The following is a 15,828-nucleotide window of genomic DNA, read 5'->3' as shown; positions in this document are numbered from 1 at the left end:
CCCCGAGCGCGCGGCCCCGTCCCCCGGTCCCATCACCGGGGCGGGTCGGGGCCGCCCCCGCCGCTTACGCAACGCGCTCGCACCGCGCTACGTGCGCGGCCGCGTGGCGCCGCCGCGCGCGCACGCGCGGTCCCCGTCCCTCCCCCTCCTCCTCCCCCCTCCCCTCCCCGGCCGCCTCGTGCCGGGAGCGCGCGCGCGCCCCCGCCCCTCCCTCCCGCCGCCACCGCCGCTCGCCCGCCGTGTCGGTGCGGGGCCGCCGCGTCGCCGGTTGGAAGCCCGCGGCTGCCGCTGCTCGCCCTCCTCCCCCCCCCGTCCTCCTCCTCCTCCTCCTCCTCCCCCCGCCGCCGCCGCCGCCGCCCCCTGCCCGCCGCCCCGCCGCGGGGGGGCGCAGCCCCGCAGCCCGTGCCGCCCCGCCATGCCGGAGAAGCGGCCCTTCGAGCGGCTCCCCGCCGACGTCTGCCCCCTCAACTACGGGCTCTGCCTCAAGCCCGACCTCATCGACTTCACCTTCGAGGGCAAGCTGGAGGCTGCCGTGCAGGTGAGGCCCGGCCGGGCCCGGCCAACCCCCGCCCCCCCCCTCCGCCGCCGCCGCCCCGAGCACCCCCCCCCCGTGCCGGCCCTTGCCCGCGGGCAGCCCCCGGCGCGGTGCCGCGGTCGGGCAGGTGCAGGGCGGCCTCCCGGAGCAATCCCCCCCCGGCCCCACCGGGCGCCCCCCGCCCGCAGCCCGGCGGCCCCGCCCCGCCGCCGCCCCCGGGAGGGGCCCGGTACCGGGGGGGGGGGGGGGGGGGTGGCGGCACGCTCCCGGGGGGGTGGGGGCGGCGGTGGAGGGGGGGGGAACGCCCGGTGCCGCCCCTCCCGGCCCCGCAGCCGGTGCCCGGCCCCGCTCCAGCCCCGCGGCCGCTGCTCGGTGCCGCCGGGCCCGGCCGGGGGCCGCCCGGTGCGGCGCCGCGGTAGGCCGCAGCGCGGCGGGGCCCGGGGGCTGCCCCGCGCCCTCCCCGCGGAACCGGGGCCGTGCCCAGGTCGCCCCCCGGTCCCCTCCGCGTCCTCCCGGAGCCGCCGCCCGGAGCCGCGGGGACTTCCCGGGCGCTGCCGGAGCCCCCCGGTGGCCGGGCGGAGGGCCCGAGGCGCTCCCGGGGGAGTGCGGGCACGGGGCTGGGGCTGGGAGCGGGGCGAGGCCTCGGCCCGCGGCGGGGCAGCACCGGGGGCACGGCCGCAGGCCCCGAAGCGCCTCGCAGGGCCGGGAGGGCGAAGGGCCCGGCCGCGGCCTCGTGACGCCGCGGAGCTGCAGGGGGATGAGCAGGGATGAGTAAGGGCGACACGGGAACGGCGGCTGGGAACGGCTGGGAACGCGAACCGGCTCCCGGGGTTGTCACGGCTCCAGCCCTCGGCTTTGGGGGCTCGCCGTGGTGGCAGCCCCTCAGCCCGGCCGGCAGCGCCCGCCCGAGAAATTCCCCGTCCCTTCCCTCCTAATCCCGGCCGCCTATTCCTGTCTTCACGCCCCAGCCGCCGCTCCTCAGCCCCGCTCCAGCTGCGGGGCCGCGCTGTAAATGGGATCACTGCAATCGCCCCGGTTAAAAATAACGCTCGGGGGGAGGGGAGCGCGGCTTTTTAAGCCAGCATCGCCGCGGAGAAGGGAGCAGCGCTGAAGTGCGGCCGCGGAAACTTCGGCTGAATCCCAAGAATAACGACAGTTCGCAGGCTTCTCGTGGAGGTGGCGTTGGGTGCGTGGATTTTCGCCCCGTTGGGATGTTTAACGCCCCGCTGTGCGGGGATTGCTCAATAGCCTCCCAGAGCAGCGGGCACCACCTGACAACGCGAAATCCTGGACTTTCCTACCAGCGGAGGGCATAAGGAAGAATATTGCTCCGGAGGGTTCAAGGTTGTAAGAAACGCAGTGCACATGGCGAGCATGATGTTCCCATGGCAGAAATAGGAAAAATGAGGTGATGTTTTAAAAAACGTGCCTAAAATCTGTGTTCTTAAATTTCTGAGTAACCCAACGCCACAGACTGGGGAACCTTCGCGAGGCTGCATCCCCTGGCGCATGCACGCCAAGTGCAGGAGAGGTGCGGGGAGGTGGAGGTGGTGCTGGCGTGCCTCGAGCAAATCCGGAGGTTTGCTGGGGCCGCCGGTGTCCAAAGCATGGCAAAGGCACGTTGCAGAAAACGAGAGGGTGACTCCTGTACCTTGGTGGAGAGAAGAACAACCGGCTCACGCACCGTGCTAGGTGGGCAGGGTGCTTTCTGTACAAGGGAACGGCTTGCTTAAACGTAACGTGCTAGCGTGTGCTAGTTGGTTGTTACCGGTTTGGGATTGAATCTAGAAAATAAATTAGTTTTGTGCTTTTTGATCTAACTGGTTCAATTAGGGACTTGCTGGCTGTTGGTACCAGTACCTTTTAATAAGGTGGAGTGGAACTCATCAGAGAAGGGTTCTGTTTTCAGCGTGCTTGAGAGCTTTGGCATGCATTGTGCACGCATCAAGGTAAAAGTGATTTAACAGTAAGACACAAACTTTGAATTGTCAAAATTTTGGGTAAGGAATTAAAGTAAGTATTAGATGCGTGGCCTACTCTTGAAGGTCCAGGTATCTTTTTTTATATATAATTAAGTATAATTATCCCCTCCAATATGATAGATGTCCCATTCCAATATGATAATGGCTAGACAAATGATAATTTGCCTCAGATACTTAAAAGAGGGATGCTTTCTGACTTGCATGGCGAGTACTGCAACTTTGACACTGGAATCAATCATAATTAATGACAAAATTAGGGAAACTTCATTATGTACTTCAAAAGTGTTTGCTGTTTTGCATATTTAATAGCAAACTGGAATTAGTGGAGGCTGCAATACTTAGTCAAGATATTACAAGTAAACACTTGATCAGTGAGTTTGTGTTTTTAATTCGCAGCCCTTAAGCAGGATTTGGCAGCTTTCTGTGTAGAATTTTGGTAAGTCTTTCAACTTGAGCACCAAGCCCTAAAAAAATGTTAAATAGCCTAATCTTGGCTTTGGGGCAGTACACTTACTCAGGCTTTTGCATGTACGAATAACCTAAAACACTTGGTCTTTTTGCCACAGTAATAAATGTTGCACTTCCTATGTGTTGTCTTCAAATAAGCTTCAGAGGGTAAAGCCCTTCATGATTCAAAAGATAAAGCTGTTGCTTCATTGTCAACAGTGGCCAGGTTGGTTTCAAAGGCTTAAAAAGAAATAATACGGTACTTCGAGTTTTCAGGTTAGGGGATTGGCCCTCTGTCTAGTGTTTGTCATTCCTTGATAAAGGAACAATACAGTAATCTGTCTGTTGATACAATTTAATTCCTTAGCATTTGCAGCTGAGCTTGTTAAGTGTTTGGTAGCCTAAATACTGCTTGGTTACCTGAGATTTTAAAATAATGTAACTCGTGGTCATACAAACGTTTTGGAAGTCAGCGGAATTATGTAGCAATTACATAAACTGGTAATTTATCGTTGCCACTTATCACAGTTTAAAAACCAAAAGTCCTTGCAGGTTCCCTGTGAAATCACTCATTTATCACGGCCAGAACCGAACTCGATGTGGTTGTGGGAGATCAGACGCTGCGCGTCGGTTGCGGATCTGGAACTGAAATAGAGCCGCCCGTACGATCCTGTGACCGGTCTGTTGGTTAGGTTGTCTGCTGGGGTCCGAAACTGCTCTGTTGGGCTTGTGTGAGTGCTTCTGAATGAGCACAATTAAGGTTTGGTGTTTTGATTGGAAATTGTTAATCTACTTTATTCATCTGTTAGCTTGAGATTTAATTATTACAGCCCTGATTCTCGGGGTGTAGTTATCAGTGCAGCGCACTTGTATTACTCACTGCCTGGGTCAACGCTTCGCTATTCTGCTCTTGACTCCTGGAAGGCGTAAGTGAGGGCTGGAACAAAGAGGGGATGTGCTGCCCTTCTGGTCTTCAGCATCGTGCTGCAAAGGCAAATATGAGTAACTCACATCAGGAGCAAACATCTGGCTCCCAAAGTTCAACGTTTGTTCTAAGCTTCTGAAAGGAAGCTCTCGGTGCTGTCACGGCCCCGAACAGTCACCTGTCCGGCACAGGGTGTAGCGGTGCAGGGCTTGAGAAAGGTACACGGCTGCGTTCTGACTTCCTGGTATTAACCACTACATAAACTACCATCTTTGGAGAGGGTGGTGGTGATTCATTCCTTACAAACGGCAGGAAGGTGTTCCTTGGTTGCAAAGCAACCTGTTTTCTGCGGGAAAGAATTTACAACCTAAGGTGGATGGCTCTTTCGAGTATCTTTCCCAGTCCCTTTAATGTGTCTTAGAGATACTCTGTTATATTTAGCAGTGTTTAACCTGCGTCTGTTGCTTTTTATAGGTTGATTATGCAGTATCTGCTAGGCTAAAGATGTGCAGCCTTCTGATCTCGCTGCACGCCAGTTAAAGATTGATTGTGACACTCGTGTATTTAAACCTTGAAAAAATTAACCATTAATAGGTGTAGTATTTGTGGTCAGCATCTCCTGAGGCGGGGGGAGTTGTTCAGTATAAATACACGGCCGTGTTACCCAGCGTAGTAACTTACATTTGTGGCGCATTAAATTAGGTCTGAATTTGAGTAATCCGAGCGCTAAAGGTGTCCTGCTGAGTGTTGGAGTCTGCTCCTTCGCAGCCAGGAACTCTGGGCTCCGTACCCCTCTGCCACCAGCTTCAAAAGTAGGAATGTCTTTGCTCCTCTCCCTCACAGAAAGGGCCCTTTCAGTTCTGTAATTCACAAGGCTAAGATGATTGCATTAATCATAGCTGGAAAGGGATTTACTTGCCTGTGCGAATTCTACACTTCTGAGCTATGTGTGGCTGCTGCGGGTGAACGCGGTTGAATGCTCCTTGGAACGCAGTGAGGTGCTCCAGAGAGCCAGTCAGTCTTGGCATCGGTAAGTGTACTGCTCGGCTACCATAATTTGCTCTAGATGCAAATTAATGCAACTTTTTTTTCTCTTCGCATTTAGGAATTCTTTAAAAAAAATCCTAGGACAGGACTGAAGTAATTTTGACTTTTTAGAGAGTAAAATGCTGCAAGCGTACGTGCTTGTTATGATGCTACGTTAAGGGAAGCGTTCTGAGGCTGAGAGTAGCAAGACTTTAATGACCTCCCTCGTCTTGTGAGCGGCTCTGCAGAGTAGTCACAGAAGGATTGAGGTTGGAAGGGACCTCCAGAGATCGTCCAGTCGTGGCGGCAGCAGGTCTTTCGGTGCTCCTCGTTCTGTGCTGCAGGGAGGCTGGCGTTGGCTGAGGCCATTCAAAATCCTGTTTCTCATGTCCTAAAACCATTTTTTCCATCAGGTCGTTTCCTGATCTGATAACTAGTGAAAATAAAAAGCTGTACAGCATCTTTGAGTCATATTTGGCAGAGTTTTGAAAACCTCTTCATTGTTTCGTGCTTTGAGAATAAGAGTTTAGGTGAGACCGCGCTGGTGGCTCCTGCCAGCGAGCTTCGTGTCTCCGCAGTGGGAAACGTAACGTGGAGGTGAGCGGGGAAAGGAGCTATGTAGCACTAAGGTGAGAGTGATTTCATGTTTTGTAGTATGAATAATAGTCAAATAATTGGCCTTTTTAGCTCGTCTCCTGTTTCGAATGATATTACCTTGGAAAACTTTCGGAAGGAACTTAGGCTGTGGGTCTCCTGTTGGGTGAGATTTTCCTTCCGAGAAGCAACTGCTGAGCATGAAGATGGACAAGAAGCAAGTGCTGAGCATGAAGATGGATGCGCAGGGGGTGGGAAACAGAGGTCGACGGCTTGGGGTTTGCTGGCTTGTCGCAGGGCAGCCCTGCCTCTGGTACCTGCCTTGGGCTGATCCTGGCGGGTGTCCGAGTTCTGACGGATGCCGCTGGAGCTTCGTGGGAAGCAACACGCTCGAGGTTTTGAAACTGGTTCCTGCATTCCAGATACTGATCTTAGCTCATCTGCTGCTCTTAAGTGTGTCAGCCTTATGGCAAAACTGCTTCCATTGTGGCCATTTGTAGGTTGGCATTTATTACCTTCTCCTTCTTTTACACTAAATTACCTTGATTGGCCTCCTCTTGCTGAAGAGTGGGTTTATTACGTCGCAGAGCAAGGTGAAGCAGGGGGATGGTTCACATCTGTGCAGTTTCACGAGCGCTTATACCTTATGCAGCGAGGTGCTGCTTTGCCTCTTAAATATGATGGCGTTCATGGAAAAACGCTGCGTGAACAGAATATCTGCCTTCCAGAAAATAATTTTCTCAGAAATGTAAAAGCGATTTCAAGGTTCACTCGCAGTAAAACACGTTCATTCATCTTCCTGCTGCACACGGTGTCCCTAAGATCAGTCTGCAGGTTCTCATGAGATAAAATGGTCATAGGAGAGGTATGCTGGGCGGTTCGTGGTTTTGTTTTGGTTTTGCTCTTACAGGTGTGTCTGTGCTTCATCATTTTTGTGGAGCAGAGGGAGGAGGCTCTTACGCTAGGGCCTGTGTGCCAATATGAAAACTTTTTTTTTTCCACAATTAAATTATGAGAGGCTCAGAAGTGTGCCGTACAGTACGTGGTCAGTATTCGTATCCGTGCGCTGAATTTTGCCCTACATCTTTCAGAGCTGGAGGGTAACCATTTTTCAAGCTACTGGCTCACTGAGTCCCTTTAGATGTTTTCTAGCTTGTTGTGCTCCTTTGTAAAACTGGCTTGGTATTTGTAGGAGGTAAGGAAAGTCTAAGAATAGGTAATTGCCTTTCTAAGGAGCCTCTGAATTTGTCTCTGCTTAAATGTAAACTTCTTATTTTGCAGGCAGTCTATGCTGAAAATTCTTCTGTCCTCAGAAGAGTTCATTTTTTGCAGACCAAGCCTATTGTTAAATCCAGTATTGTCTGCAGTTTGGACGACTACTGATGCATCTTGAATTCTTAATCCAGAGAGATTTGGATTTGTAGATTGAATAAAGGTCTCTACAAGTACATTTATGAAAAGATTTTCTCATCCTGATTTTCTGTGTTTTAGAAGACCTCCTTGAAAACCCCCAAACCTTAGTGTTGTGATGAAAGCCACTGGGCACGGACCTTTGGTCTGGGAGGTGTTGCAATCCTGTGCTTGCACGCACCCAAATGGAGCAGACAGGTCAGACTGAGGCTCTGGGCTGAAGTACCCAGTCCAGCCCCAGCCCCTTCAGCTGTCAGTTTGTTGGTTCCTGCCTGCCGGGTACGTTGTACCCCTGCTTCAGGATTGCACCGAGATCCTTAGGTAACTTTTTTTTGGTTTTATGACCCTAAAGAGGCAACGTGGAGAAAACGAGCGGGGCTGCGCCGCTGCGTGCTGGCGGCGGGGCTTGGGAAGGTTCCCCACGCTCGGCGAAAAACGCAACGCCATGCCTGGTGTTTGTTGTGCAGACGCTCTGTTGTTAGGAATGGGCCATAAACGTTTGCTTTGGAAGCAGAGTTGGTGACTGAGGTTGTGAAGAAGCTCCCCGAGGAGCCTCGCCTCTCACTGACCGCCCTCGGCGGGGGGCGGCTTTCCGTGGAGGACCTGGTGCTGGCAGGTGGGTTAACAGATTGCTGGGTTAGATGGGCCGTTCTTCTGATGTGGGCACTCCTGTCAGGTTACACATTCAGGTTTGTTAAGCCTCTCGTCGCTGACCGGGTTCAGATTTGTTTCTTGTGTACACAATGACTAAGGAACCGTTCTTCAGCGAGCCTGGGCAGAGCAGCTTGGGGCCGAGTACCCGCCTCTGTTTGCTCATCCCGTGTAGACACCAGCTCCTGTGTGGCAGGAGGAGATGTTTTCCTTTCGGCTGTGACACTTCACAGCTGGCATCCTCTGGTCCTGCAGGACGAGGAGCGCTTGGTGCTGGGGGCCCGTGTCCATCGCAGGCCGTCGGGATCGCCTGGTGGGACGTGGGCAGCCAGGGCGACAGCACGGGTGTTAATGTGGCAGTTTTAGGTCATAACAGTGAAAAAAAGAAAGGGACATGAGTCTGTATGCTCTAAGGAAAGAACCGTCTGGGTAGGGAGCAGGTTCTTTGTGCTACGTTAAAATGCAGTTGGCTGTTACAGAACTTCTTGCTCTTCTCTTTAAGGCTCTGGTATCGCCTACTGCCAGAAATTGTCTCCTGGCCCAGCAGGATTACCAGCCTCATCCAGTGTGGTGGTTCGGGTGGCTTCAACCATAAGTTTCTGAGTAATTCCTAGTTTTGTTCCCAAATATTTTGCCCCTTTGTAATTAGTTAATTTTTAATTTGAATTCCTCTGTATTCAAGCTCTTGCATCCAAACAGAAAGCTGGCACGTTGAGGCAGTTTATTACTACGCTGGGAGCTGGCCACTTGTTAAATAAAGCAAAGAATGTGTAGCCAAGAGCTGGCAGAAGGAAAGCTTTCAGGAAAATGTAAAGGCGAATTTCTTGGCAGATGTTTTTAACCTAAACAGTTCCTATAGTGTCAGCAGCTTAGAACGCTGTACTGTAGGTCGTGTGGCTTCTGGTCTCTGGAAGATGTAGTTTTGTGTTCAAAAGCATTCCACTTGCACTACGGTCTCCTGAAGGTTGTCGCTAAAAGGCAGCCTACAGCTTTCTATCTATTTTTATTGGTCTTGGATTCCCAGGCATGTACAAGGGCCCTATTGTCAGGCTTACATAGTGATTTTTAACAGGCAGTCCATTCCCTTAAATAATTTACGGTATTGATAAGTAGGTCTAGATGGCTGGAACGTGATTCGAGTGCGCATGTTCCAGAAAGAATGAGAGCAGTCAGTGGAAAATCCTTTTCTTTTTTGCCAGTCTGGAGCCCTACCTTTTATTTCAAACACTCGGTGATGTAGGGGTTGTAGATTAAATGGAGGCTGGGCATGCCTACCCGAGGGAGCACAGAGGAGGAGGGCACACCATTTCTTCCTGATGATGATACAATTTCTCTTACAGGTGAAGCATGCAACCAACCAAATTGTGATGAACTGTGCTGACATTGACATTATTACAGCTTCCTATGCGCCAGAGGGAGACGAAGGTAGGATTGTTTTTTTTGCCGGTGTTTTTACGTGTTATTCCGTTTCATTTTTGATGTGTCGTTGCCAACGGTTAATTTCAATTGCAAAAATATATAATAGTCGGAGAAGGTAATCTACCTGTAAAGCACAGAATGAGTTATTTAGCCTTCGTTCTTTTCTCATCCCTACCGTTTGCATTATGCTTCAAAAAAAGTTACCTCACACTTCCATGAAGTCTGTTGTACTGTCACCTCTGTGCCTCACAGGCAAAAGGACGACTATTTTGATGTTGCTATTTGTTTGTATAGCAGATACCGTGTAAAAACATGATCTGTACCTGTGGACATGGCAACACTGAGAAAATCTGCACCAAGGGCTCAGATGAAAATGTATCAGTAGTGGCTTGCAGTGGGAAATACTCATTATGAAGGGTCTGCAAAAGTACAGAAAACACTTAATTGACATTTAGCAGTATTTCCCTAGTGTATGGCAGCATGGAAAGAGGTGTTTGTGTGTAGGAGACAGTGGCTGGGTACAGTTCAGTGAAAGACTGGAAGTTTCTGGAAAAACAAAAGCAGCAGCACCTATTTGTAACACTTTCGGTAGTTGATGTCATCAGCAATTGCGTTTAGAGGAGGTTTATCAGGCACAAAAGAAGTTTCAGCAATTAAAGCATGAAAAGATTAAGATCTGGAAAATCAGCTCTTCGAAAGCGAGCGACGTGCTGGAGGCGTGCGAAGTCTTCTTGTGGTGCTGTGGAGCCTCTGCTGCTTCGAGCCTGGCAGCTCTGTGGTCCGTGAGGCACAACTGTGTGTTAAATTCTTCAGACAACAAAAGGCTCACAGTTTCCTTTCCGTGAGGAAAGCGCTGCAGTGGTGTCACGAAGCAGTGTTAAACCATGACTGTGAACTGCAGGCATGGCCGTGGTGACAGGTAGGAGGAAGGTGTTCCTTTGGGTAGGTGAAATGTCTCCAGCACAGTGATCTCAGAGCTGTTTCTCAACACCCAGAGAAGAAGAACCTTATCTCTCCGGATTCAGTAGGGACCGTTTGGTTCTTGTTGCAGTGCTCGCTCACGGCTGTCCTGTGGCTGATGAGTTTTTACCTGGCAAACGAAACCTCTGCAGTGAGTCTTTGCATTTAAATCGCTCTGACTTTCTTTTAACGTAGCATTACAGTAACAGGAGGGCTCCCTAGGTGCAGTTGTGAGCAGCTGAGCCGTGCTCGAGCAGCCGGGGACCCCCATCCAAAGGAAGCGGCGTTGGGCAGGCGTGTTGGGGAGCAGAGCTGGCAGCAGGAGGAGCCTCGCCGGGAGGTTTGGGCAGCGAAGGAGCGGGGTGCTGGCCATACCCCTGCTGTTCCCAGCTGCTGGCAGGGGTGTGTGGGCACTCCCAGAGCTTTTTCTTCCATGGAGTAATGAGGAGATAACGAGAAAGGTGGTAATAAGCTGAGCGTGTCTGCAGTCTGGTCCAGCTGCCACTCTGCCGCAGGCCCAGACCTCCTTTTAATTTTTTATTTTATCCCTGAGAAAATGAAAATAAATGGGAAAAAGTGCCTAGGAATAATCTCTTCCTGCTTGAGTCAAGGAAAGTTAATACACACACCCTCTCTATTTTATCTTTTTGTTTTCAGAGCTGATTTTCCTCTCCTGCAGGGTCTATTTTTATGTTCTTTAACAGCAATACTCTCTCCTTGTAACTTTGAAGTATTAATAGCAGAGCTTAAGGGAGACTTTTTTTTTGCCTTTAAACTGAGTAAACTGGAAATAAATTTCCGTGGCCTCGGTTCCTTCATTCTGATTTTCAGATAGGCTTGAATATGGCACTGGGCACGGAGGAATACGAGTACAGCTCCTGGCTGTGGTAAAGGCACTCACCTCTCAAACTGCTGTAACGTAAATGGTTGAGGTGTAGTCCTGCATTTTTTCTATAACTACACTCTGGCTTCATGGGGTTAAAACATATCTTTCAATTTGGTAAGCTGCCAACTAGTATAATGGCTTTGGAAGTAAAATTGCATGAAATTGGCAGACTATTTGCTGGCACCTGTTGATACAGATCGAGTCAGTCTTACTAATGCTTCTATTGTGCACAGCTTTTGGACGGTAATTTTATAAGTGGTCTCAAAAACAGAATACGGAATGTAGTCCAGTGAAGCAACAGAAATCAGCCAGATCAGTTGGATTTAGTTACTTAGGTGCTTTTTCGTGTTGCCTGTGTAGAATATTTGAAATCGAGTTAATGTTCGTGACGTTTCCTCCTTAAAGGCTCTGGTGGGAAGTTGTTACCCCATTTACTTCTGCACCTCCGTGGGAAAGAGAAGGTAATCGGTCAGCTCTCTTCTTTCAAGTGTGGTTATGTTCTGAAAAGCAGCTGTGTGAAGGAGAGACCTTGTTCACCAGATATCCTTCCTTCATTTGTGGAGCTGATCTGTTGACTCTTGTGCAGAAGAGTTTATTCTTCTGCTAATGATTCTTGGTAGTTTAGAGTGCACTGTGGTTTGTGCAACAGCGCAACTCCTAACTGGAGCTGTGGGCCGTGTTTTCCCTCTCTTCCTATCCATTCTTCTAGAGACGAATACAGCAGAGGGTAGAACTTGGTCTTTGGAATTTTAATGTAGATTTGCCAGGAAATCAGGTTATTTCCCAAAATTCAACAGGAAGCTGAGGAACAATTGCTGAAGCTTTAACGTCAAAGTGAAAATTTTTTGCTACATAATCCACGGTTGAATGTTAGTGAAGAATAAACCAAGAGATTGATCATGCAGTACTTTGGAACAAAAAAGCTCCCTGTTTTGTTACAAAATTAAGTGCAGTGATGGTAACTGAAGGATGTGCATTTGCCGTTTGTGCCAGTTATGTTGTAATGGAACAAGGCTACTCAAACAAAAAGATTGAGTTTTTTTCTGCTGAAGTTATGATTGGCTTCTCCCGCTAGTCGTAACAAGCAATTATTTTTGTTTTTCAAGAAGCTAGTTTTTAGCATTTGTAGTCAAATGTTTACAGTGCCGTCCTAGTGGCTAGGTACACGCGTGCTGTACTGCTTTAGTCCACATGGTTGACTTTGTTCAGCTGAGTGAAGAAGTGAAAAGGCATACCCACGCAAGTTGCTTTTAAAGTTAAATTTTAAGGGACTGAGTTTCATCCCTACTGGACGTTACGCAGTTTGAGCTTCCCATGAATCTCCATCAAGGAGCTGTGGAATTGTGGTGGAGTTGTGAGCAGTGTATTACATTGTCTTTGTTTAGCTTGGATAATCTTTCAGATGCTGGGAGATATAATGCAGTTTCTTAAATGTAGAGATGCTTAGGGAGTAGTAATTGCCAATTTCGTATCGAAGACTACAAGCAACTGTAACGATGCTTTTTTTAGCAGAAATAATCGAGTGAACTTTGATTTGCACTTCATATTTTAAAAGGTTTTAAGGCCAGAACCTGTTTTATTTTTTTTCCTTCGTAGGATTGCAGGGACTTGCCTGGATGCTAGTGCTTAAAGCGGTGTGGTTACACCAGAGCCTCAGCTGATTTTTAAAAATGACAACAGAAGATCACTAGCGCTTATCAGAAGTTAAGCAGTGTGGCCCAAGTGCATCTAAGCAATGCATCCCCGTGGCCTGGGATCACTGCTGTTCCACCCCAATGTGAGGTGCTCTAAAACCGTGCTGCTGCGGGAAGGGGCAACGAGGCTTGTCCTTCTGTTGGCATTAACGTTCCTTCTGCAGAACAGCCACGTGGGTGAGGATTCTGCTCTGCCTGAAAACTGCCTCTACAAGGAGGAAGGGAAAAAGGAAAAAGGCAGCCTGGAGACAGATCACCTTCCTGATCGTGGTGGTTGCGTGAGTGCCAGCGTAAGGAACGGGGACATGCAGCTGGGGCCAGGTGGGGAACGTGAGACCGCTGTCCCTGCCTGCAGCAGACTGGGTTTGTTAAGCCAGTTGTGAAACCTTTCTTTGCTGTAGAAAAGCCCGTTTTCATCCTTTCTTCTGGAGAGGAACTTGATGTGACACAGAAATTTTAATGGTAGGTTATTTAAAGAGGTCTGGGCTGCGCTGGCATAGTTTGGGAATATCAGATAGGTGAGAATATTTCTGGCTCCTGTAAAGGATTTTACAACCACTAGTTTGAGACCTGCGAAAAGATGTGACAGCACTTGAGAGTGTTCTCAGGAACGGCATCGGCATAGTTCAGCGCTAATGCAGAAGGATAGCATATGACATGTCAGCGTGTAGATGCTTTAAGCTAAAGTGTTTAATTTGCAGGTAGAGTAGGCAAAGAGAGCACGCAGCACTGTCACAGCAGCTCAGCTGATGAGTACAAGTTCATTAAGCCACCATACCTTCCATTACCAGTGACGGGGGGGGCTTCTTGGGGGGAAACAAACCTGCCTGTGTAGGGCAACATTTTTTACAGTCAGCTTGATTTATGATATTTATAATTCCATCATTTCCACTTGGCTTTGTCTTCGCTTTGTAATACATGTACATTTGACTTTGGTTAAAACCTTTGGCTAGGATCCACGTTTATAAGTATGTAATACAGAAATTGGAATCATTAATTGATGTATCCGTCTAGTTACCATGCGATTTCAGGAAGTACTTTGTAGGACTGTAACTCGTTTAAAATGTTGTTGTAAAATTTGATCCGTAGTGCCCTGAGTTAGGGAGAGCTGCTAGGTCTGCTCTTTATTCATTTTTTCCAAAAGCATCGAGCACCAGCCACTTTTTATTTTCTCATGCAACGTGGTCCAGACTGTGCACTAATGTGCTAGTGATTAACTTGCAACCTTGCCGTGCCAAACTCTCCGGAGTTAGTAGGCTGCCAAAATTGTGTTGTTCTCTTCAGGAGCTTTTGTATTCAACAGTGTTAGGAATTCAGACGGCCTTTTACTGCAATTACATCTTTGTTATAAGCAGTTCTCTCAAACTACAGAAAGTATCGCTGATGGTTTTCTATGGTTCTTTTGCTGTGGATTAAATTAGCGCTGAATAGTCGGTGTATCTTTGAACCTTTTGTTTATATTCTACAATTTTAGAGCACAGCATCTCCCAGGAAATGGTTGCTTCCAGCCTGTTGGAGCTCTAACTTGTTTAGTTGTCGTTTGACCTTCGAGCAGCTGGGATCTAGCACTATGAAATGAGGGGGGGAAGCCCTCTGCAGCTTGCAGTATGTGTTAATGTGGCTTCTCAGGCTGGTGGAGGGAGGGAGCTAAAGGTCTTCGCCTTCATCTTGTGCTCACGTTTACCTGTCGTTCCTATGGCTTTCCAGTGCAGGTGAGAAAGGTCTTAAAGTAGTGGAGCTACAGATTCAGCTCCGCTTATGAGGGCTTTGTGTTTGGGAGAGGAGGAGGGAGAAGTTTGATATTCATTGTCAATGTTTGGCGGAAGATCTGCATAATGCGTGTTGTTCCCGACTTCAGTTTCCATGGGTTATAACCATGGTCCCGAAATCCCGGTATTGTTTGTCTTTGGTATCAAATTGCTTCTGGTAGAAGTTGTAAAGAGATACAGACGTTTTGGGGTTGCCGTAAGTACTTGGAGGGAAGTGTTTCCACCTTCTTGCACTGAGCTGTCTCAGGATGTACTCAGGCTTGCTGGAATTTTGATGGCTGAGGCACGTATTCAGTGTAAATGATGTGTCCCATCCCACTTAGAGCTGATTTAAATCTTGCAACTTCTCAGTACAGACTGTCTAGAGTTCTCAGTCCTGTAAAGATATTTTTCTCTTGAATTTGTGTCTGTACTGTATGTCTTTAGAGCCAGAATTGTTTTTATTGCAAGTATTTGTATTAAGCACCCTACAAGGGTGCGTTGCTGTGTCCGAGATTACCCAGCTCGTTAGTCCAAGGCACTGATGTGTGGTAGAAAGCATTGTTCTTCCTACTAAGCTGTTTTGATTCAGGTTTGTGTCCTTAAAGACAGGTAGTCATTGCAGTGGTTAAGTGTTGGTGGTTAAGTATCGGGTGATGAAGATAGCAGGACTTTGCACAGCAAGACCCTCTGCAGCTATTTTAGGTTTCTGGTTGAAGGAGCCTGGTTGTACATCACCTGGGATGCAGTGATGGCACTTGGTGAGTTAGGAAGGTGGGAGCAACACGAGGTATTCTCTCTTGGCTCTGCTATCCCTACGCTGCAGGACAGTTTAATTTCTGTATAATGATTCCCTCCCCCAGCTACCCAGCTTGGCCTCATAGTTCAGATGTTTGCATCTACAAATAGATCCAAATGCTGTGTAAATGCCATACTGCTTAATATTTCAGTTGATTTTGGATGCCCTTGCTGAATGGTATACAAACTCCAAGGTAGGTCCTTGGTTCTGAAGACAATTTTTAAATAAAATCAACATTGAGTTTTTCTTAGTGGTTAAAACCAAACGAAAACACCTTGCTGTGGCTATTGGTGTGCTTTTCAAACTGAGATCCACAAATTACTTAAATCATGAGCATCCTGTTCAGAATAATTAGCAAGAATCCTGCCGCAGGGCTGTAGTAGTTGTTTCCAGCTTTCTTGGTGTCGTGCAGGACACTGCTCTTAGCGCCAGCTGACAATTGGGCAGCACAGATTTCAGCACTCACGCAGCAGCAGACGTCCCTCTGCCAGGTAGGAGGCAGCGTTCTGAAGGCAGTATGTGCCTCAGAGGTGGACGGAGCGTGGAGGTGGTGGTTTGAGGCTGTGGCTTCATGCTCTGAAGTAAATGTGCTAAATTTAGTTGTCTGAAGCAAGGTAACATGAGGTACAACTCCAGCAATGGGTGGCTTTTCTTTGGCTGCTTGAAATTATCATTCTGGATTATTCAAAATCTTCTTTGATTTGGCCGCTAACTGCAGCATGCTGTTGGGTTCAGCTGATTCAGTTTGTTTT

General features: G+C 49.0%; 1 protein-coding gene across 2 annotated transcripts in view; it reads left to right on the top strand.

Moving 5' to 3' along the window:
• The first annotated feature begins 98 nt into the window (after positions 1-98).
• The window catches only part of NPEPPS (aminopeptidase puromycin sensitive), a 36,163-nt gene continuing 20,433 nt past the window's right edge, over positions 99-15,828 (top strand). The window contains exons 1-2 of one of the 2 annotated variants that reach the window (XM_040537104.1): positions 99-538; positions 8,911-8,995. In XM_040537104.1, coding sequence (XP_040393038.1) covers positions 416-538; positions 8,911-8,995 — 208 coding nt within the window. In that variant the 5' untranslated portion in view covers positions 99-415. Of the gene's footprint in view, positions 539-1,547; positions 1,904-8,910; positions 8,996-15,828 lie in introns of those variants that run through there. The other variant, XM_040537105.1, reaches the window with a different exon arrangement.

The sequence above is a fragment of the Cygnus olor genome, chromosome 25 (genome assembly GCF_009769625.2).
Source record: "Cygnus olor isolate bCygOlo1 chromosome 25, bCygOlo1.pri.v2, whole genome shotgun sequence".
Taxonomy (NCBI): domain Eukaryota; kingdom Metazoa; phylum Chordata; class Aves; order Anseriformes; family Anatidae; genus Cygnus; species Cygnus olor.
The sequence above is the reverse complement of the archived record's forward strand: the minus strand, read 5'-3'. Positions and strand labels throughout refer to the sequence as shown.